General features: G+C 44.7%; 2 protein-coding genes across 3 annotated transcripts in view; one reads left to right on the forward strand and one right to left on the reverse strand.

Annotated features, from left to right (window-relative positions):
• Ippk (inositol-pentakisphosphate 2-kinase) overlaps positions 1-14036 on the forward strand; it is a 40846-nt gene extending 26810 nt beyond the window's left edge. The window contains exons 10-13 of one of the 2 annotated variants that reach the window (XM_021179810.1): positions 376-526; positions 1147-1249; positions 9679-9758; positions 12597-14036. In XM_021179810.1, the coding sequence (XP_021035469.1) occupies positions 376-526; positions 1147-1249; positions 9679-9758; positions 12597-12822 (560 nt within the window). In that variant the 3' untranslated portion in view covers positions 12823-14036. The remainder of the gene's footprint in view (positions 1-375; positions 527-1146; positions 1250-9678; positions 9759-12596) is intronic. The other variant, XM_029468185.1, reaches the window with a different exon arrangement.
• Positions 14037-15068: 1032 nt separating this feature from the next.
• Cenpp (centromere protein P) overlaps positions 15069-21770 on the reverse strand; it is a 177131-nt gene continuing 170429 nt past the window's right edge. The window contains exons 6-8 of the mRNA XM_021179814.2: positions 16724-16803; positions 15738-15829; positions 15069-15381 (exon numbers count right to left, since the gene is read on the reverse strand). Coding sequence (XP_021035473.1) covers positions 15254-15381; positions 15738-15829; positions 16724-16803 — 300 coding nt within the window. The 3' untranslated portion in view covers positions 15069-15253. The remainder of the gene's footprint in view (positions 15382-15737; positions 15830-16723; positions 16804-21770) is intronic.

A 21770-nucleotide genomic window follows, 5' to 3' on the forward strand; every position in this document is an offset into this window, starting at 1 on the left:
TTCTGACCTTTATCTCATGTAGGGTATCCTTTAATTTTAAATATAAAGTGACTTCTAGGGCATGTGATGGAGTTTAAGGGTATTCTGAGTTGGTGTTTGGACAGACCAGGGCCAAAGGGAGAGGCACTGTTTCTATCTTTGTGTGTGTGTAGAGCTACTGGGTCCTTAGGATGGTCTGAGGTCAGTCAGCCTTGTTCCTCTGTGAGGTGTGCAAATCTGCCTCCGTGCTAGGCTGGAGCCTCTAGGCCTTGTCTGTGCTGCCCAGAGTGAGCTCTGCTGTCTGTGCAGGCCTGGGTCTCCCTCCTGGGTCTCCCTCCACAGTCTTCAAGAGTTGATAATAAACCTGCTCTCATTCTCCCCTGATGTTCTTGGTAGGAAAAAACACCTCAGAGCACTCGGGGTTACCGAAGGGCTGTCTTCTGTACAAAACCCTCCAGGTGCAGATGTTGGACCAGCTGGACATCGAAGGCCTCTACCCTCTGTACAAACGGGTTGAGCAATACCTGGAGGAGTTTCCTGAGGAGAGGTGAGGCTGGCACCAGAGGAAGCTGTGAGGCTAGGCTGGGATCAAGGTTGCCTGAACTCCAGAACAAAACAGAGCTCTAGGACCTGGCTCTAGGAGGTGCCTACAACCAGCTCTGTCCAGGAAGTCCCTTGTTTGGGTGTGAGATTCATGGTCACTCAGACACTAGAAATAAAGCATGTATGAAGGCAACCATTCTGATAGCCTATGTCAGGGCCTGACCTGTAGAGGGCAGTGTTGTCCCACAGGCTGCTCCTGGAACACTGGCATAGTGTAGCTCCTTAGCAGTCTCTGCCACTCTTAGGGCCTTAGGACTGCACTGTGGGTCCCCATGTCTGCACCTGCAGTATCTCATGGGCAGGATTCTTTTTGTACATCACTGGCTTTCTCTTTAGAGTATGGTGAACAGCTTAAGCTGAGCCGCAGCCTCCTGCAGCCCTGGGTTTTGTGGAAGATCTTGATGTTGCAGAATCAGGCTTAATGAGAGAAAGCAGTAGATCTTTTAGGTGCCTTTCAAACAACGTGATTGTTGGGCTACATTGTGTGATACAGAACATATTTGTGACTGAAAGTCCTTAGAGCTTTGTCACCCTGTTGATTTGGTTTTGGTGCTTTTTCTTCAGGAAAACATTACAGATTGATGGGCCTTATGATGAAGTATTTTACCAGAAACTGCTTGATCTGTCCACTGAGGATGATGGGACGGTGGCCTTTGCATTAACAAAGGTGAGTAGACCCATTGAGAAGCCCCATGTCTTTCTGAGAGTTTCCCTACTCTCCCTTCACAGCAGTGACAGCCCCGAACTTAGATCTAAAGCAGAGAAGGCTGCACTGTTTCTTAGGTGGGGTGGGCAGGTGACCATAATGCAGGGTCCACGTGGAATTTCTCTTGGCCCTAACAGGCCAGACACAGGCCCCAGTGCTTGGTGGCCCTGGGCCCCATCTTGTAGATCCTGTTGACTGTCTTCCTTGGCTGAAATAATTCCACTGGGAATATTAAAAAAAAGTGCTGGCTCTGAGATGGGCTGCTGGTAGTCAGGTTTTCAAGTCAGATGTACCTAGAGAAATGAGGACCTGTGCTCGCCCTAGAACTGTATAAAGATGTTCACAGTGCTCTTTTGCTGAGGGTAAGAACTATTGTAACCCCCGAGTTGTCAGCATGTGACTGTACTAGCTTAGAAATCACATTTGCAACTTCACTGCATTTGTTGGATAGATCAGGGGAGTACTTCTGACCAACAGAACAGTTCCCAAAGGGTCCAGTGATGACTGTGTGTGCAGAACACTCTTTGAAAATGACGTGGATTGCTTGTTCCTAGGGTTTGGGAAGGGGAGATACTTGTGGAAGTTCAGAGTCTCCGTGGTAATGGCAAGCCACAAACATATATTGGATGTGGAGGATCTAACAGGACATGTAAGAGTCATGCTCATTTCCCATCATGATGCTACTGTGTAGTTTTGAGATGTTGCTGGGAACTTGGCACAAAGCCAGAGAACGTGTTAGAACGTGGAGCTTGGCTCATTCATTCTCTTTCATTCTCTTTCTCTCTCTCTCTTCCCTTTCTCCTTCCCTCTATTCCTGGTGTTTCAAGAAAGGGTTTCTCTGTATAGCCCTGGCTGTCCTGAAACTCACTCATTAGACCAGGCTGGCCTCGAACTGACAGAGATCCATCTGCCTCCTGAGCACTGGGATTAAAGGCGTGGGCCACCACTGCCTGGCCATTCTCTTTTTAAAGTATTGTTTTAAAAATGTATTTGGTGTGGGTCTGGAGAGATGGCTCAGAGCACTGACTGCTCTTCCAAAGGTCCTGAGTCCAATTCCCAGCACCATATGGTGGCTCACAACCATCTGTAACAAGATCTGGCGCCCTCTTCTGGAGTGTCTAAAGACAGCTACAGTGTACTTACATATAATAAATCTTTTTAAAAAATGTATTTGGTGATTGGTTATATGCCTCAATGAGAGTGTGGAGGTCAGAGGTCAACGTGAGTGCTGTCTTTTTTTTCCCTCTGGGTTCTGGGAATTGAACTCAGGTGTCAGGTTTGGCAGCAAGTGCTTTGACCCACTGAGCCATCAGCCAGCCCTCTTTTTCTCTTTTTGAGGCAGGGTCTCACTCTGTAGCCCAGGGTAGATCTAGGTTGTCATGTCTTTGGATTGAGCCTCCAGAGTGTACCACATCCAATTGCTCCACTTCTCTTTTAGGATGGACACATGTTCATGTAGTTGAAACTGGAGACAGTGCTTCATAAAGCTGAAGTTCAGGAGTGAGCTGAGAGGAACCCAGTGCAAAAGCTCGTCTGCTCTTTTTTTTTTTTTTTTTTAGCTGAACCAGGTGCCTCTTAGAGATACTGTCATCTGGGGACACCATGACCCTTTTACCTCTCACTTTGTGGAGCAGTACCTGGAGGTTGAGTCAGTGGGCTTTCTAGAAAGGCCAGCAGCTAATATTTCAGGTTAGGTGGGCCCTCTTATCTGCTGACAGCTTATTTGTCTTAGGTAGGGTTTCACTGCTGTGAAGAGACACCATGACTAAGGCAACTCTTATAAAGGACAACATTTAATGGAGGTTCAGTCCAGTATCAGTTACAGTGGGAGGCATGGCAGTGTCCAGGCAGGTATGGCACTGGAGGAGCTGAGAGTTCTCTTGTTCCAAAGGCAGCCAAGAGAAGACTGGCTTCCAGGTAGCTAGGATGAGAGTCTTCAAGCCCATGCCCACAGTGACACACTTCCTCCAGCAAGGCCACACCTCCTAATAGTGCCACTCCCTGGGCCAAGCTTATTCAAACCATCAGAGTATTGCTCTTGTAGTACAGGAGTATCTCCATCAACAGGACACAGAAGAGAAGGAAAACTATGCCAGAAACAGGTGTGGGAGGGGTTGGAGTGACTTGTGTGTTCCCTTACTCAGTAGCTTCTTTGCTCCACTGGTTTGGAAGTTATCTGTGTTTTTTCCACTGGTGGCATTTAATGCATATTAAAGTGTAGTTACTCACTTATTTGTGGCCCCAGCTGGCACGTGATGTGGGGTATTTAATTACAGTTATTTTTCCCAGTATATGTGCACTTACTGTTTGATAATCTTAGATTTGGGGGTACTGTGCAGCAAGTTAGTCAAGCATGCTACCATGTACCTATAGCTAAGATAGTTTTCAAGGTCCCAGTTTTGAATATTGTTTTTGACATGTTTGTCTAGATTTATTCACGTGTTGGATCATTATCATTGCCTGACGTTGTCATCACTCAGACCAGTCCCCTTTGTTGTTTTCTTTAGCAACAATTTTACGCCATGTCTTTTACTCACCACAACCACGTCACTTAAAAACTCCTCAGACTCCTTAGCTGTCATTGTCTCTGTCCCTGGTGTAACTTCAGTCTTTCTATAAGTGTTGCCTATAAATGGGACAGTCAGTGTGTGAGCCTTTGTGTCAGATTTCACTACCTCATTCTCTCGAATGGCTCAGCATTCCAAGTGGACAGTTGAGTCGTCTCCAGTTTGTACTGTTATAATCAGTGCTGTTGTAAGGGTTTTTGTTGTTGTTATTTGCTTTTGCTTTTTGAGACAGGCTAGCTTCAAGCTTGGACTCTTCCTGCTTCCATCTCCTGAGTAGCTGAGAGCACAGGTGTGCATCATAAACTTTGCCTCCTACTTAGTCTTTTTCAGGGATGAAGTGGGTAATTGGTATGAAGAGGAGGTTGAGTTTGGCATAGTCTTGCTATGTGTAAGGGAAGAGCTGTTAAAGTCAGTGTCACCAGGGTGTGGTCATTTTAGAGGAGAGTCTTTGGAAGTCCTCCACCTGCCTGCAGCCTCTTCACTGTGGCTGCCATTGCTCCTGGGAGGTAGTTTTAATTTGTCACTGACAAATTAAAGAGTGATGAAAAGGGGAGTGAGTGTGGAGACAGAGGTGCAGGAGCTGTGCAGTCTGGAGCTGTGCACAGGGGCTGGGCTGGGCTGGGCTGGGCTGGGCTGGCTCCCCAGGAGCAGTTCATCTCTGTATTACGTCTAGTTGTTTAGTATCTGTGGGTCTCTGTTTTCTGGAAAGAGGGGCTTCTTTGATGAGGGGTAGCTACAGTTATCAGTGGGTGTAAGGATAAGATTTAGAAGACAGTATAGAATTATGCTTGATTGGCAAAGAGGCAAAGTAGATTCTTGTCTAAGTCTGAGACCTCACTGTCCCTGGGAAGTTGGCAGGAAGATCTTAAAAGCCAGACTATGAGGAAGTTTCTCCTAGAGAGAGCTGCATAACAACAGTACCACAACACGGGCAATATAAACAGACCTGTGAAGGTGGAAGGGGAAAAGTTTGCAGTGTCCCCTTGCTAGACAAAGAACTATAGGCAACTAATGGCTGCTGGGAGGAGACTTAGACCCTTATTGGTTATCCAGTGCAGAGTGGTGAGCCCTGAAATCAGATAGTAACAGACAACTGGACTCAGCAGGTTGTGTGTGTGTGTGTGTGTGTGTATTTGTGCATATAGCCTTATGTTTGTTCATACATACATGCATTTAACAATAATGTGGTGATTTGAATATGCTTGGCCAAGAGATTGGTACTATTAGGAGGTGTGGCATTGTTTGAGTAGCTGTAGCCTTTTTGGGGGAAGTATATCATTGTGGGTATGGGCTTTAAGACCCTGTCTTAGCTGCCTGGAGGCCAGTCTTCTCCTAGTGGCCATCAGATGAAGATGTAGAACTCTAAGCTCCTACTGCCTGCCTGGATTATGCCATGCTCCCACCTTGATGATAATGGACTGAACCTCTGAGCCCCAATTAAATGTTGTCCTTATAAGACTTGCCTTGGTCATGGTGTTTGTTTACAGCAGTAAAACCCTAAGACAAAGAAGAAGAAAGGGAAGGGAAAAATGTCATTCTATTTCAATTATTATTATTATTATCATTATTATTATTATTTTTGTTTTTTTGAGACAGGGTTTCTCTGTGTAGCTCTGGCTGTCCTGGAACTCACTCTGTAGATCAGGCTGGCCTTGAACTCAGAAATGCCTGCCTCTGCCTCCCAAGTGCTAGGATCAAAGGCGTGTGCCACCACTGCCTGGCTTCAATTAATTTTTTTAAAAAGTGAAGACAAATGTTGATATTGACATTGTTTTACTCTCACCTCCTGAGTGAGTGTGTAAATGAGTCGCTGAGTTTAGGTTTGGTAGGTTCCAGTGCCATATGATCATAAAGATTAGATATACTAGTATTTAAGTATTTTCATTTTACTTTTTGAGCTTTTATTTCATTAGCTGTTTGGATTATGAAAACATAGCACATACAGGAAATGTTTAGAAGAAGTGTATAGCCCAATGAGTAGAAGCCAATCAGAGCCCCTACTGGGATTGCTGAGCTCAGGCTGAGATCTAGTATGCAGTCTCTCTGGAGTCTGGCTAAGTCCCCTGTCCTGACCGTATCCCTGTGGAATGCTTTTGGACTTCACGTATGGCATCATTCTGTGTGTGCTCTTGTGTTCGGGAGCCTTTTCGTTAGTGGTATTTGAGCTGTGCCTTTGCTCTGCATTCTGGCTTTCAGTGCTTTGCAGTGATTTCGAGTGGGCAGAGTAAGGATTTCCTAGTCTACTGTGAGGCTTATTTTTAGGTGCCCTGGCATTAGAAGTAAATACTTTCCAGCTTCTTTTTATCTTTGGATATTTTTCTTACCTTTACATTTCCTTTTTCTGTCATATAGAACTTCTTTAGATTCTTGTGCCTAATATTTGTACCATGTCCTTTTCATCTTTTCATATTCTTTTAAACAGACATGAGTCTATACAGTGTGTGTGTGTGTATGTGTGTGTGCAGGAGCCCAAAGAGGCCAAAGTGTGTTAGACCCCTTGGAACCAGAGTTATAGGTGGTTGTAAGCTGTCTGCTATGGGTGCTGAGAACCAAACCTGGATCCTTTGCAAGAGTAGCAAGTGTTCTTAGCTACTGAGCAATCTTATGATTGCTATGATTGTTTTTAAAAAAGTTATTCTGGTAGTAGGGAGATAGATTAATAAATTGGTAAATCTGGAGTTGGACAGATGGATCATTGGTCTAGAGCCCTTGCTTTCCCTTGGAGAAGACCTTAGGTTCATTTCCCAGCATCTACTTCAGGATAGATAGATGTTCACCTCTAATTCCAGCTCCTGTGGATCTACTGCCTTCTTTTAGCCTCTGAGAGCCCTTGCACACATGTGCATACATTCACACACACACACACACACACACACACACGACATTATCTCTGTCATTTAGACTTAAAATTTGAGACAGGCTCTCATGTTTCCCAGGCTGGTCCTCTTGCCTCAGCCTCCCTTGTGCTGGGATTATAGGGGTGAGCCACCATACCCCAAAACATCTTTACTTATCTGTTAGTGCAGGTTAGCTTTGTTTAATAATATGTTAAATATTTTCTGGAGATACTTTGGGATCTGTAGGGCTTGATGCCTTCAGCTTAGGGAAAAGGCCCTTTCATTTCTTTTATTTGACCTGAGCCTCTTCCCTTGTTCAGTTGATAGCTTGGTGGGTAATTAGTGTTAAGCTTGTTAAGAAACAAAGTGTATGGATTACTGTTGCAGTGGACATAGTGAAGGATGCCTTAACTGGCTTACTTAGGCTGGCTGCCCTTGTAGTTTCCCCTCTATTCTGTGGCACATCTCTTCAGTTAATCTGATGAATGCTTAATGTTGTTTTTTTGTTTTTCTAAAATTCTTAAATGGCTGATTTTTTATGGTTTCCAGTTCTCCTCAGAAGTTCTTTTTGTTCTGATTCTCTGAGTGGAGCAGCATGTGTGTTTGGTACCTCAACAGCTAGAGTCCCTGTGTATGTCCCATCCATGCTACTGTGGGGTTGTTTTTCAGTTTTAACTCTTTTTACAAAAGTATTTTTTAGAGAAGTTTCCATTTCTCAGCAGAAGTGAAGGGAACTAGAGGTTCTCACAGCCCTTCTGTGCTCTTTTGTTGGCTTTTATTCATGCCTTGTGCCTGCATATTTTTACTTGTGTGTCAGAAATTGCATTTGTACAATTATTTTTGAGTTCATTTGCTGCTTAGAGAATTTTAGGCTTGTCTCTGCCAGGAGGACTGGCAGGCTGGTGTCATTCTGATCCAGCTTTGGGATTGATCCTTTGAAGTAGAGTAGCAGTTACTGGTAGGGCCTGCCAGTTTAGGTTCAGGGTCAGAGAGGGTTCATGTGGTTCTTGTCCTACCAGCATTGAAGGTTGATCTTCCTTTGGAAAACAGACCCAAATCCCTGTAGTCTCTGTTATTAGCAATGCCTTCAGTCAGTTTTTGACTATTTCATCCAGTTTTTCTAGTTGGCTATTGCCACTGAATTGGCTCAATAACTCACTAGCACAGTACTCTAAGTGGTTTTGTGTCTGAGATACCCTCCCTCCCCAAGAGCAAAAAGAGGTTTAATTGTTACAAATTTGTATTTGATTTGTAGCAATACCCTTTCATAGATAAGAATGCATTATATATGTAAATATTTTATATTTATATGTCTGGGTTGGAGAGGTGGCTCAGCATTTAAAGAGCACTGGCTGCTCTTCCAGAGGACCCTGGTTCAATTCCCAGCACCTACATGGTGGCTTACACCCATCTGTACCTTCACTTCCAGGGGATTTGATGCCCTTTTTTGGCCTCCCTAGGAACTGCACAACATGCAGACAAAACACCCATACACACAAAGGAATTTATATGTCAAGTCTGGCCTCAAATTCATTGTTGCTGTAAAGGTGATTTGAATTCCTGATCCTTCCAACACCACCTCCCAAGTGCTGGGATTGTTGGTGTACACTACCACACCTGCCCTAGGACTTAAGACATTCTTCATTTTGATAGGTTGGGTATATTTTCTTCAAGTTTCTCACTTCTGTTCTTTAGTCTTTGGATTAGGACTATATCACATACAATCCTTGATAGTTGTTTAGGTTTTAAAACTGTCTTTGAGCCGTGTGGGTGGCGCACACCTTTGATCCCAGCACTCGGGAGGCAGAGGCAGGTGGATTTCTGAGTTCGAGGCCAGCCTGGTCTACAGAGTGAGTTCCAGGACAGCCAGGGCTACACAGAGAAACCCTGTCTCGAAAAACCAAAACAACAACAACAACAACAAAACTGTCTGTGTGTGGCTTCTTTGTTGTACCGGTTAGACTGGCATTGCTTTAAGGGCATTTTATATTTGGCTCTTTCTTGTATCCTGAAATAACAAACTTTACTGTTAACTGGAGGATGTGCAGATGGGAGCTGGCTGTCTCCCCAGCCTGGTGCTCTTTAGGCCCAGAGCAGCCAGCAGGCTTGGTGTGTAGGCTCCTGCTCCTTCCTCCTCCTTGCCTGCAGGGAAGTGAAGCCTGAGGTTTTCCCAGGCTTCTCTTCTGTGAATCAAAAGGAATGGTCCAAAGGGACAGAAGAGAATACTGTCTGCCATCAGACCAGTTACTGGACCAGTGATGATGTATAAGGCATTTCCTTTTGTGTAACTATTTTTTTTTTTTTAAATAAAACTGGGAGCTATTTAAAATCCTCAAAAAGATATACCAAGGTCCAAAAACCAAAGGGGATTATAAACAAAACAAAACTTCCCCAAATTGTGCTATCGAGGCGACCATTGTGGATACTCTGTCTCTCACTATGTGCCTGTCACACGTGTGTGGTATGGGTACAGGGGTTTCTGGCAGGTACTGTGCAGGTTCCGATGCATGGCACCTGTCCCTGCTATCACCTGGCAGTTCTGTCTTCAGTTTTCTCTTTATTCAGCGGGGTACCTTTAGTGACTGCTAAAGATGCTGAGTTAGTATAAACACAGCCCTAAAATGTGCTCACTATTGCTGTAACCACCGTCCCCCCAAATATCCTGCATGTGTCTTCTAGAAGGTACAGAATAATAACTGCTGAATACAGTGTGGTCAACATATTAAGAAGCCGAGGAACTTTCTGTTCCCCCAACCCCCAAAGACAAACTGGTTAACTTATTGATGGCAAGTCACAAGTCTCAGGGATCCCATTGGGGTCTACATGCTTGCGATGAGGTGGGCTGGCATGTGTGTTGTCACGGGGAGTATTTTCCACTATATGTCAGGCATTCGCCTAACTTTCCCCTCAGGTTCTGCTGCAGGAAACAGTTGCTCTATTGAGTTTGGAGGCTGTGTGACTTGGAGCTGCCCTCTCTCCTCCACAGGTGCAGCAATACAGAGTAGCCATGACTGCCAAGGACTGTTCCATCATGATCGCACTTTCCCCTTGTCTACAGGGCACCAGGTGAGGCTCCAGCACTTCTCTTTGTCTGATGGTTTATGGCACAGCCATGGCAAGTAAGCGCTCTTACTTAGAAACCCTGCCTGACAGGCTGCTCTATCTTTGGTATACTTGTTTTCACAGGTCATTTTTTTTTTTTTTTAAAGATTTGTAACTTTTTAAATGAACTCTTGTTTTCTAGAAATCTGTGATTTAATTAGAGGCCATTTCTGGAAACAACAAACTTTTCCATTTTAAGATGATTATTGTATATATTAACATTTCTATCAAATTCAAATGTTCATTATTTTATAAGCAAATACTCTAATAACATAGACACAGTGTAAATAATGTGGCAAGTTCTTTTCAGAAGCAGTCCAGGTTTCACTGGGTTGTAGCCCTGAGCCTACAGGTTGCAAGATGTGCAAACTTTTACAAGTGCCGCTGTCATTCTTAAATCTCCCAAACAGCGTATCTGTTATTCTTGCTCCTCTTCTGAAAGACCAGCATGTTTGCCACATCCCTTCCCAAATGTTTGGCCAGTTGTAATTCCCTCCTCTAGCTTCTAGTAACTCAGGCTGAGCTTGATCGTCTTGTAGGTTACATCTTCAGCACTGATGTTCAGGGTGCCAGACCTTCCACATCTGACCTGTATTCCTTGGTCACGGTGACCACCTATTTTTCTGATGTTTTTGAGCTTTGTGGTTTTTAGTCAGGTTTTCTGGCAGACACAGCACTTTCTGGTCCAGCATGCTAAGGAATATTTATAGGGTATAACTGGGGAAGGTAGTTGACTGTTTAGTTTTAAACTCATGTTATCCTTCAAGAAAGACCCAGAGCTTAGCTGTGAGGAGCCCTTCAGTGATAAGGTGCTGTGCTAGGTGAGAGCCACTCCCAAGGGTACTATTTATTATTACCGTCTACCCTGCCTAGTCAAGGATGCAGTTGGGAAAGGTAGGTAACACACCGATTTTTTTTATGTGTTTCAAGCTTATTTAATTTTAAATATGAAATGTTTAGAACTTTGTGCTTTGCTATTTGGCACTATGTGTCCTCAAACCTATTTTGTGGAAGCTGCGAATTTGGTGACAATTTGAAGAGGGAAGACAGACTGGGAAATCCTGACTTGTTTTTGCAGAGGATTCTGAACAGGAAGAATGGGTCCCGCCCTGCGAGGCTGCATGCTTGCTAAGGTCGGGTGTCAGGGCAGATAGGTTATAGGAGGCTCCAAGTTGGTGGTCTAGAGCTACCGTGAGGCAAGAGCAGAGGAGGTAGGGGAGGTCACAGGACCTTCCAGGGTGCCTCTGCTGCTGTGCTTTCTGCCTGTGAAAGGAGCTACAGAGGATAGTCAGTGACTATGAGGAAGGTTATCCCCAGCCCCAGTTTTTCCTTGGAGAATGCACACAGCCTTCTTTGAAAAAGGTGGTGCTGTACAGGAACTGTACCTACCTTGGGAAGAAACACCTAAAAAAACCAAAACAACAAAAAACCAAAGGCAAAATAGGGCTGGGTTCATCTTAAGATGTACAGTAAAGCCTAAGGCTGAATTTATATCCCTGAACTTTAATGTACAGTCCACAAATCTCTGTGGCTGTCATTTGTTTCAGTCATAGTTGAGAAGTTCTTATGTCATCCTTCCTGTTGCTGAAGACTTTTCAAGAATTAGGAAATACCAGGAAAGTTGCTCATTGCTACTTGTCTCTAAGCCTTGAAGGGTCTATTGCAAACACAGACATGGCAGCTTAGGCTCTGCTTATCTCCTGGCCTTGGTCATCCCAATACCAGTATCCAGGGCTACCACAGGATTATGTGTGGTCATAGCAGTAGGAATAACTGTGCCTTGGCTTTTGCTGACTCCTAGCCATGCAGTCTGAAGGAGACAGGCTTTGGTGTTAAGGAGTTGGTATATACTGGCTTGTGTCTCTGGCAGTCCTGGAGCTTGTGGTCACCTGTCAGACCTGTGATCAAGTCTAATTCAATTCCTCCCCGCCCCGTCCCCCATAAACAGGGTTCTGAAGCAACAAACAAGAATGAAGGCTCTCTTTAGAGTACTTTAGAACAGGCCCATGTATGGCGGTGTTTGCTCTTACAACTCAACTTTGAGACTGGTGTTTTGTGTGTCTTATTTATTAAAGCGTTAATCTTTCTGAATGCATAAGAGCAGTGAGCACAGCGGAACTGTGACTCCCTAGCAGTTCTCTGGGGCCAGCTGGGATCAGATGCTATTTAGGCAGAAGTGCGAATGTGGTGTACTACATTTTCAGAACACAGTTGGATACACTGCAGCCTCAGTATCTGGTTTGAAGTTATTCTCAAAAGGTTTTTAAGTAATTGTTCATATTGTTAGAAGCACATGACTTTCTGATGTTTATAACACCCACAAAAACCTTGAGAAACAAAAGCATTGAAGATGTGATCTGAGAGTTAACACAAGGCCAGCTTGCTCTCTGACTCTGAGAAGCATGACGGGCTGAGCTTGTTCCCAGCCGCAGTGGGAAAGCACATAAAGAGAGTCTGTTCTCAACAGCCATCCATCTGGCTGCCGCACAGCCTGATCTACTTTTTCTTAGGTTTTGTAATACTTGGCTCATGATAAAGTGACTTTTCCAGAATTTGCTAATACCACTGGAGCATAGGGACTATCACTCATGTATTCCACATAATGGCTCTTCCACCTCCTCTTCTTTTAACCCTCTTCCCGGACACAGTGTGCTAGCCTATGGCATAGCAGTCACTCACCTGTGCTTATATGTGAAGCTGGCACAGACAGCAGATGCACATAGACACAGAATGGGTGCTCTGAGAGCCGAGCTGTTAGGGCCTGCATGTTTGTGTAATCTGAAATTATTTTGTTACTTGCAGCTCTGACCAGAGGCCTGTTATTCCTTCGTCAAGATCCCGGCTGGCCTTCTCTGTGTCTGTATTGGACCTCGACCTCAAGCCCTATGAGAGCATTCCTCATCAGTATAAACTAGACAGCAAGATAGTCAACTATTACTCAAAGACTGTGCATGCCAAAGATGACACTGTGAGGTCGACTCGGTTCAAGGACCATGAAGATTGCACATTAGTTCTCCATAAGGTCTAACTTGTCCCCTGCGGTGTCTTTGAAACTTGAATGTGAAAGTTGAATGGCAGAGCTATTTTCGGTTGTGTTGGGTGACTTGGCTGTGAATGTCTCTGCTTTTAACCCAGGTCTGCTGAGGTTAGACTGCCTCTCCGAGACAAGGAGTTGAAAGCCTATAGTCTTCTAGGACAAGGAATGTAGGACGTGAGGCTGTGTCCCAGCAAGCCATCCATTTCCTTAGAGTGCAAATGCCCCTTAAGCCCCAGGCAGACAGAGCTCACGTCCAGTCCTCTCATATGAAAGCCTTATTATTAGGACCCACGCTTTGGATCTCCTACCACCAGACTATTGACACAGAAACTTGAATTGTTACGAGTAGCTTACGGTTTGGATTTTCACGAAAACATGGATACTACTGGAACTTTCCCAGCTGTTAACTGGTCACTTGTTCAATGCAAGTCACACATCAACACAGGCTTTGGGTGGTCCCCTGCCGCAGAGCGGTTAGGGTTTAGTATGGACATTGGTTCTGAGGGGTTTAGACTTAGGTCCCTGTGGAGTTACCGAAGCCCATAGCTTTGTACTGGGGCAGCAGCAGGGAACACAGGACTCAGGTCAGGATGGACACCACTGCATGAGCATTGCTTTTTTTCTTTTTTAAAAATTCTTTATGATTTTAACTCTAGGGGAGCTGAGGCGTTTTTTCCTACCTGACATTGCTGCTGTAGAGGCTGGAGGCAGAGCTGTAGTTCAGAGCTGCTAAGGTCTGCTGCGTGGGTGTCCTGACAGCCCAGAGTTTTCCTGGCATTCTGGTGTCTTGGGTGGTTGAGGATCAAGGTTTCCCTTCCTCCTAAGCCACATTCATCCCTGGGTTAGCTCTGAGGCATCCTGGATATTTGGGTCTAGGGCCTTACTGTTTTCATCAGGGCTAGATAGAAGGCTCCTAGCTGGCACTGAGAATTCTACGGGGTCACCAGAAGTGTGCCTGGCTGCTATGAAATCATTGGGAGTTTTTGTCTTCATTTGTTTTTGAATCCTATGGTAGGCTGTACAGATTGATTATTTATATCATCCTTTTGAGAGACTAATGAAGGCTTATTGTAACATAGTAGTAAAACCATGGAACTGTATGAAAAATACTACATGAAAAATGAAGAAAATATTTTGCTGATTGTAAACTTTTGTGGGAAATTTTGTGATAATTTGAGAATTATACTTGTTTGAATCAAGCAACATCCTATAGAGTTTGTTAAATTCTGTCCTAATATTCTAGCTCTTGAACACTCAGGTAAAGACAGACACTCGTACATTTGGATCGTTCAATTGTTTTTAACTGGTGTATGCAAACAAGCATATGTGCCTATATCCTTCACCTGAGTCACACGCTTGAAGGTCATGGTTTTGTTTTGACTCAGGGATGACTGTCGTGGAGGTGGACTTAGGGGTATATGTTTGTGTGTATTGTTGGTTGTCTGAGGCCATAGAAATGATCTAAGATATGGCTGGGTCCCAGGCTCTCAGAGCAGTTTCACAGAAACCTGTATTTCTAGAATGCTGGTCTGTTTTAGAGAATTATAATCTTTGCAAGAGGCCCTGTCTTGGATAGATAGGTAGATGGAAACAAACAGCGTCTCCTGGAGTAAAGAACACAGATGGAGCACCCTGCCAACATGTACAGGGCTCTCCTCCAACCATACTCCTAATTCTGCTTGGTTCAGGATACCCACACCAACCCCTCATCTTGGCAGCACAGCAGGTAACTGAGGCACTCACCCAACAATATAGCTCTGTGTCTGAGATAATGCAGCCTTAGCCTGGGTAGTTCTTATGTGGTATGGGGGGATTGGACATAGGAGCCTTGTACATTTTAGGCAATTGTTCTACTAAGATGGAGGTATAATCTAGCCTTTGTTTTCTGAGACAGTGGCTCACTATATAGCCAAGGCTGCTTTAAACTTTGGTTGCTCTTGTGTGCTGGAATTATAGTTATGTACCACCCTCAGGCTGTGGGTGTGTCTTCAAGTTTCCACGTAAAGGCAACAGTGCTACTTCTGTAGGAGACCAAGAGGAGTACCAGGGCTTGCTGTGAGATTTCTGCTGGGCAGACCAGATGGATAGCTTTGGGTTTTTCTGTGTCCCATGCTGTCTTGGGCCAACCTGATGTGAGGTTGACAGCTGAACACAGCTCTTTCACACTCATCTGAGAATGGACAACCATTCTTGGAACATTTTTTCAAATACTAAACTTACCTGTACAAAGCACTATATATTAACATATCTTAATAGCTTTATTTTTTTATGACATGGGAGTTCATACATAATATACCACTAATGCACACAAACTCATGTCTGAAGGATATGGTTTCTAATTGGAAAAGAGAAATGCTCATAGTCAACATATTTGGAATGTTCCTCAGCCCAGCAGTGTTCCTGTGTGTTTGCCAGCTGGAGACTAGTTATTATCTCCACTGATCAATCTTATCAGGCTGTCTAGAGCAGCTTCAATACCAAGTACACCTAGCAGGCTTCGGAAACTGAGAGGAGCAGTTTCTATGACTCTGTTCTTGTCCAGTCCTAGGGCTGTGAAGAAAACAAACCTGGTAAGAAACTTCAGAATGTCTAAGACAGCACTTCCCCCCAATAGCCACACAGTGGACAGCACAGACTGAAGACCAAGGGGCAAAGTCACCTGTAACCCAAGGCAGAGAAAATGCCTTCTTCCACACATCCTGCAAAGGCTTCAAGAAAGTAGTTCCTTCTTGTGTGTTTGGGTGCTTACTGATTAAAGTATATTAAAAGCTGATCTACAAAGTGCATTTAATGACATTTTCAACTTTTGATTTTTCCTATGTAAACCCTGATAAGATACTCAGGTGGCTTTGTTGGGCACACTGAGACATCCTCTAGAAAAGGTAGCCACACACCCAGAGTCCTACCTCGCTCTGGGACTTTGGTGAGAAGATCCAGCTTTGGAAAAACTATCCCTTCCTCATCTATTTGTATCTTCCAAACAATCACCAGTTCAAACCTGAAAAAGAGGTGATGGTTGTTGCTCGTGGGATTCAAAACGATTAGTCACATGATCTCTGCTGGCCAGGCTCACCTCCTAAATCCATCTCCCCACAGAGGAGGAGGATGTGTGATGAGTTCCATAGGACAGTTTGGAAATTTGTACTCACCATGGCAAACATCAGTGTGGTAATTAATGGGCCAGACTGCATACTTTGAAAATGATCTGGAATTGATAGGAACTGCACACTGTAAGAGCAGCCATGTGCCATATGGAAGGAGAAACGGGTATAAAGCTCAAGCCCCTCAGGCCTGCCAGAGCTCCTCACTGGAGGATGAGGCATGAGGAGAAGTGAACTACAACCACAGGACAAAGGCCAGCGCCAGTGGTCTGTGTAAGGAAGACCCTGTTAGAAGGCACGCTAGGTGTAGTTAGGCTGTTGAACCTGGGTCCTGACACACATACAGGCATGTACAAATATGAAGCCAGGCTGAAGATGAACAGCAGAAGCCTGACAGTGGCTGTGTGTGTGTGGGGGTACTTCCAAGGGTCTTAGGTATAGAGGGGCATCTGTTTTGGTATTTTAGGTTCTCTCTGGATCTTTGGCTTTCTCCTGCTGTCTCTGTCATGCCAGCAGTCACACACTTCTGTCTTCTCTTGGCTACCTAAGGTCCCTGAGGGGAAGTCTCTTTCTGAACCCCAGGCCAGTGCTTAGATCCTCCAGCCATGTATACTGTCCTTCCTTTGTCTTCCTTCATGGTTCTACAGCAGTCTACCTGCCCACTGTTGGTGGTTTCTCCTGTGATGGCAACCCACGTCTCCACTGGATACTCTTTAGTCCTCTTTAGGTAGCTTCTTAGCCTCTCTTATGGACAGTCCTGGTTCCAGGGGTGTTGAGATGCACAGACTTACCCTGGCTGACTGGTACTGCGGATCTCCATGCAGTGGGAACAGGCACCCTCCAACAGGTGTACACTATCTGGGTATTTCTCCTGTATGTGAAGAGAGTTACAGTCAGGTCCCTCTAGAAGAAGTAGCACCCTGAAAGCCAAGAGAAACACTTTAGCACCTGAGATGGAAGTGTCACACATGCCATTACTGGTACGGATCCCGTCCATCCTCACAGCTCACACAGATAACCTTTTTGTCCTTGACATGGGCTAGCCCCCACCCAGGTGCCCAACTACAGTGGAGGTACCAGGCTCTCACTCTGATAGAGCAAAGCATGTGGTTTGTTAAGAGTCAGCTTCATGGTGAGACCTGTCCTGGATGCAGTGTTCTGTCTGTAGAGAACAGAAATGGGGTGAGTGTCACAGATAAGCAGATATGGTTTCCTCAGTATGAATGACTGCTCCGGATATGCCTCCATGCTTGTCCACAATAGGATCTAGGAGGCTCTAGCATATCAGAACTGTCATGCATTTATATCACCATGACAACAAAGTTTGTTTTCCAAGTATCTGATCAGAAGATAAATACAACAGATGACCACTTTTTGCTTGTGCAAATAGACTATAGGCTTAGAGACTAAACAACTGACTTGAGATTGACATCACCACAAGATTTTAAGGTCTCAAGGCTGATCTTTGAAAGATCCTTCCGTGTATCTTCTCAGTGCCTTAAGAGATGCTTCCCAAGGGTGATAACTAAGTCAAGCAAGGACTGAGGGGCAGCTGCCCCCGAGGTAGGGCTGAGACTGGGGGCAGAGCCTTCTGCGAGTGTAGAGACTGGCTAGATTAAAGTAGTTTGGGCTCATCAAAGAAAGTTCCATGGGGACAAATACGTATCACTACCCTTCAGAGAATACTCCCCCTTGGAAAGCTACTGCTAACATGGGAAGCCAACGCTGCCAGTGTCTGCATGTAGCCACCAACAAAGAACACATCCAGGCTCCAAAGCAGGGGTGGGCTGGTGTACTTTACAGATAATTACTAATTTCAGCAAAACAAGTTTTTAGAAGGAAAATGTATACCTAAGTGATTTCAGTGGAAAGTGCTGGTTGATGTTAAAACCTCAGACTCTTCTAAATTATTAACAACTGTTCGAAGAATGTAAAGGAGTGTGTGTGAACGTGGCATTTCGGCTTCCAGACTCTGCCTGGCGGCAGCACATAACACTCAAGGGAGTACTGGGGCTTGGGCTGCCTCCAAGGCGGGGCCTGAGGCTTGGCCTCCAAGCAGGAGGGAGCTGATTTCCACTCCCTGGGCCATACTATCGAATGAGCAAAAGGAAGGCTCAAATTAGATGCTTTCACTAAAAGGTTTACTTAGTTTTTAATGACAAAGACAGAAATGCTGACATTGGGCAGAGGGCAGCCACTCAACCCCATGCTTCTGGAAAGCTAAGACTGCAAGGGCTCCCCTGCATTAAGTTAAGGTTGTTGCATTTCCAGCTTCATTCTTTGCCTGGTCACCTAACTCGAGAACACAGTGGACAGTTAGGAAGGAACTAAAAGCTGACAGCCTGGGTGGACCCCCAAGAACAGCAATCTTATTATTATAGATACTAATAAAGTGTTATTTTTAATGACAAGGGCATTAGAAGACTGGGGGGGAAGGCAGAAGAGCTGTGAAAAATAATCAGACTATGCACTGTTCTTGAAGCTGGGGATCAGCTAGGTTTAAGAGTGACAGGAAATTTGAGTTATCACTATATTCGACTTTGATAAGGAAGTAGACTAAGCAGGCAGGAAGGAGTTAGTTATGGTCCCTGATTTATAAGGTGTATTCCATGAAAACCAGTAAGACAACAAAAGGTTCATCAGAAACTGTCCACCTGATATGGAAACATAGGTCTCATTCTTCCATCAGTCAAGCCAAAGCCCAGGGAGGGGAAACACCTCTCTCTGGCCAGGCCCTGGAAGGACAATCTTGGACATGTTCTGTCTCATGCACAGGTGTGTTCTTCACGTCACCAGGGGCTCTGGTGTAGAGAGGACAATAGAAGCCTGTGTGTCTGCAGATGTCATCAGGAAGGCTGTGTTATGGAGGTGGCTGTTAGAGAGGCCTTATGCATACTAACCAGCTGTTAGTGCCTCCACTCTAGGGCCCCAGGCTCTCCAGAACGCTGGGCCTGAGTGCCACTGAGGAATGTTGCAGCCATGTGTTTACTCAGCTGTGTGCCACATGGTAGAATTTGCATGATGGGGAAAAAACCCCAAAAAGCAAAACCCTAAGCTCTGGTGTTTATGATAGATAAATGGATGTGTGTGTGTGTGCGGTGGTCATTTGATATCCAGCCCGGTTCATATTTGACACTTAGTATTATGGCACTGGCTGATGGAGTACAGAGGGGCTGTATTTTAACAGGCAAGCTGCCTTGTACTATGCTTCAGCTACAGTGGCTCAATACCGTAACATCACCTCCCCTCCAACTAAGTTCCTGTAGCAGCCAGTGAACAGGGCAATCCCATGGGCAGTCCGGATGTCCACAAATGGCAGTTTATCCTGACTTCAGAAGATTATGCCTGAACAATGGAATTTTTTTAAAAACCTCATAATTCAAAGTGCACAAATACAGCATAATAAAACAACTAGAACACACAATTTTATATTTCCAAGGCAGTACAAATATACCACTTTCTAATTCCCTCATGTTTTCATTGCTTTGTAGAGAACCTTTCTGGCCTTTAAATGTCGTCCCCAGCACAGAATTGGCAATCATTAACATATTTTCTGTTATAGATTTCCTGTTACAGACACTTTAGACAAATAGAATCTATAATATGAACTTTTTCTTGTATCTATTAACTAGGTACATGGGTTGTTTTTACCTTGTTTTTGTTTTCAAGATAGGGTTTCTCTCTATAGTCCTGGCTGTCCTAGAACTCTATGTAGACCAGTCTGGCCTTGAACTCACAGAGAGCTGGGATTAAAGTTCTCTACCACCATGCCTGGCTCCATCATTATTTAGAGACAGGGCTTCACACTAGCTCTGTCTGGCCTGGAACTAAACATTTTGTAGAGCAGGATGGCCTTGAACTCAAGAGATTAGCCTGCCTCTGCACCATAGGTGCTGGAATTAAAGGAGTTTATTGTTAATTCAAAGTATGTGTGTATATGTACTTATATGTACATATGTGGGTACCTCTGAGGGCAATGACACTGGACCCCTGGAGCTGAAGTTACAGGTAGTGGTAAGCCATGTGATATGAGTGCTAGGAACCAAACTTGGGTCCTCTCTAAGAGCACAGAGCACTACACATTTTTAACTGAGACTTGGTGATTCCCATTTAGCTACTAGCTATGCGTGCCAGCAAGCTCCAGAGAGCCTCCTTATCCCTTTCTCAGTGCTGGGATTACAAGTATGCACTTCCATATATGCACAGCTTTTTTTAAAAAAAATATTTATTTTTATTTAATATATATGGGTATTTTGCCTGTGTGTATGTCTGTGCACCACATGCATTCCTGGTGACTGTGGGCCAGGAGAGGGCATCAGATTCCCTAGAATTAGAGCTGCACATGCAGATGGTGGTTAGCTGCCATATGGGTGCCATATGGTCAAACTCTTCCTGATTTTTCAGGGACCAATGCCAGGACAACTGGGCTTTATGTACAGAACTGTGGGGCTGTGGTAGCGCACACCTTTAATCCCATACTCAGGAGGCAGAGGCAGGCAGAGCTCTGTGAGTTTGAGGCCAGCTTGGTCTACAGAGCAAGTTCCAGGACAGCTAGGGCTACACAGAGAAACCCTGTCTCAGTCCTCCCTCCCCCAAAAGGAACCTCAGCCCTTGTCTCACATCACACAAAAGGTTAAATGAACAGGTGGTTCAGAGGTATAATGTAAGAGCTGAAACTATGGACCTAGAAAGCCACAGTAGCAAACCTCTGAATCTTACATTTGTTTATCAGATACAAAGTGAAAAGCATCGGCTGCAGGAGAAAGAGAAATTGTTTTGGTACTGGTTTCTTCACAATGGAAAACCCTTAAAAGCTATTTTAAAGACACAGGAAAGCCTGACACTAAGTGGCAATATTAAAAAGATATGTAAAGAACATTTATAGCTAATAGTAAGATCAACAGCTGGAAGTGTTGATGTACAAATATAAGCTCAGCCTTTGTATCCATGGAGGCTGAGGCAGGCAGATGAAAGGTTCAATGCCAGCCTGGACTGGTCCTATTTCAAAGACAACAATTCACTTTTAAAGGACTAAGAAAGGATAAAGTCAGTCAAACAAGACTATGGCAAGGAAAGGACCATCCCTAGCTCAAGTGGGAACTTAAGGGTTTTTTGGAAAGTTGGATGGTGTTTTGCTGGGGACAACACATGAAGGAATGTTTCACTGAAGCAGAAAAAGGAGAAGAGGATGTTGTACTAGAGCAAGCACGTGAAAGGACACATGATGAAGGATTCTTTGCTAACGACAGGCATGTATTGGTCCACCTTACACTGTGTAGTTGAGCTGCATTTGTTGGGGCTCCATACAGAGAAATGTATCAAAACCTTTTGGTGGTGTGCTGCAGTTTCTTGCTGCTTCTGTGGACTCGGGATGATTGGATGCTCATGTGGAGGCAAGATCCGTGCTGAGGCAAGGCACATGGAGGACACATGATGTTTGGAAGGTATAAATAGGACTCCATGGAGTGATGAAGAGAGAGAGCTTGACTTGTGTATAGAGCTAGTTGTATAAAGCTCGTGGGTCTGGCATCATTGCTGATCTTAGCTTCCCTGAGAGAGGTACAGTTGAGAACTTCTCCTGGTGTTCCTGTTGCTCCCTCCTGCTGACTTGAGCAGAGGCTGAGGCCTGGCTGTCTCTGCTAGGTCATGTCACCACCGCTGTTGCTATCCTGACTAACAGAACTGGACTGCTGATATATCTGTGAATTGTTTGTCACTGCCTGCTAACCTATGAACTAAACTGCTGATTTCCAGACAACACAACGGGAGTTGCTCCAGGGAAACTTTCTAAACAGGTCCACTTCCCCTGTATCCTTTCTTCCCCACTACCTCTGGTTG

Source organism: Mus caroli, chromosome 13 (genome assembly GCF_900094665.2).
Source record: "Mus caroli chromosome 13, CAROLI_EIJ_v1.1, whole genome shotgun sequence".
Classification (NCBI taxonomy): Eukaryota; Metazoa; Chordata; class Mammalia; order Rodentia; family Muridae; genus Mus; species Mus caroli.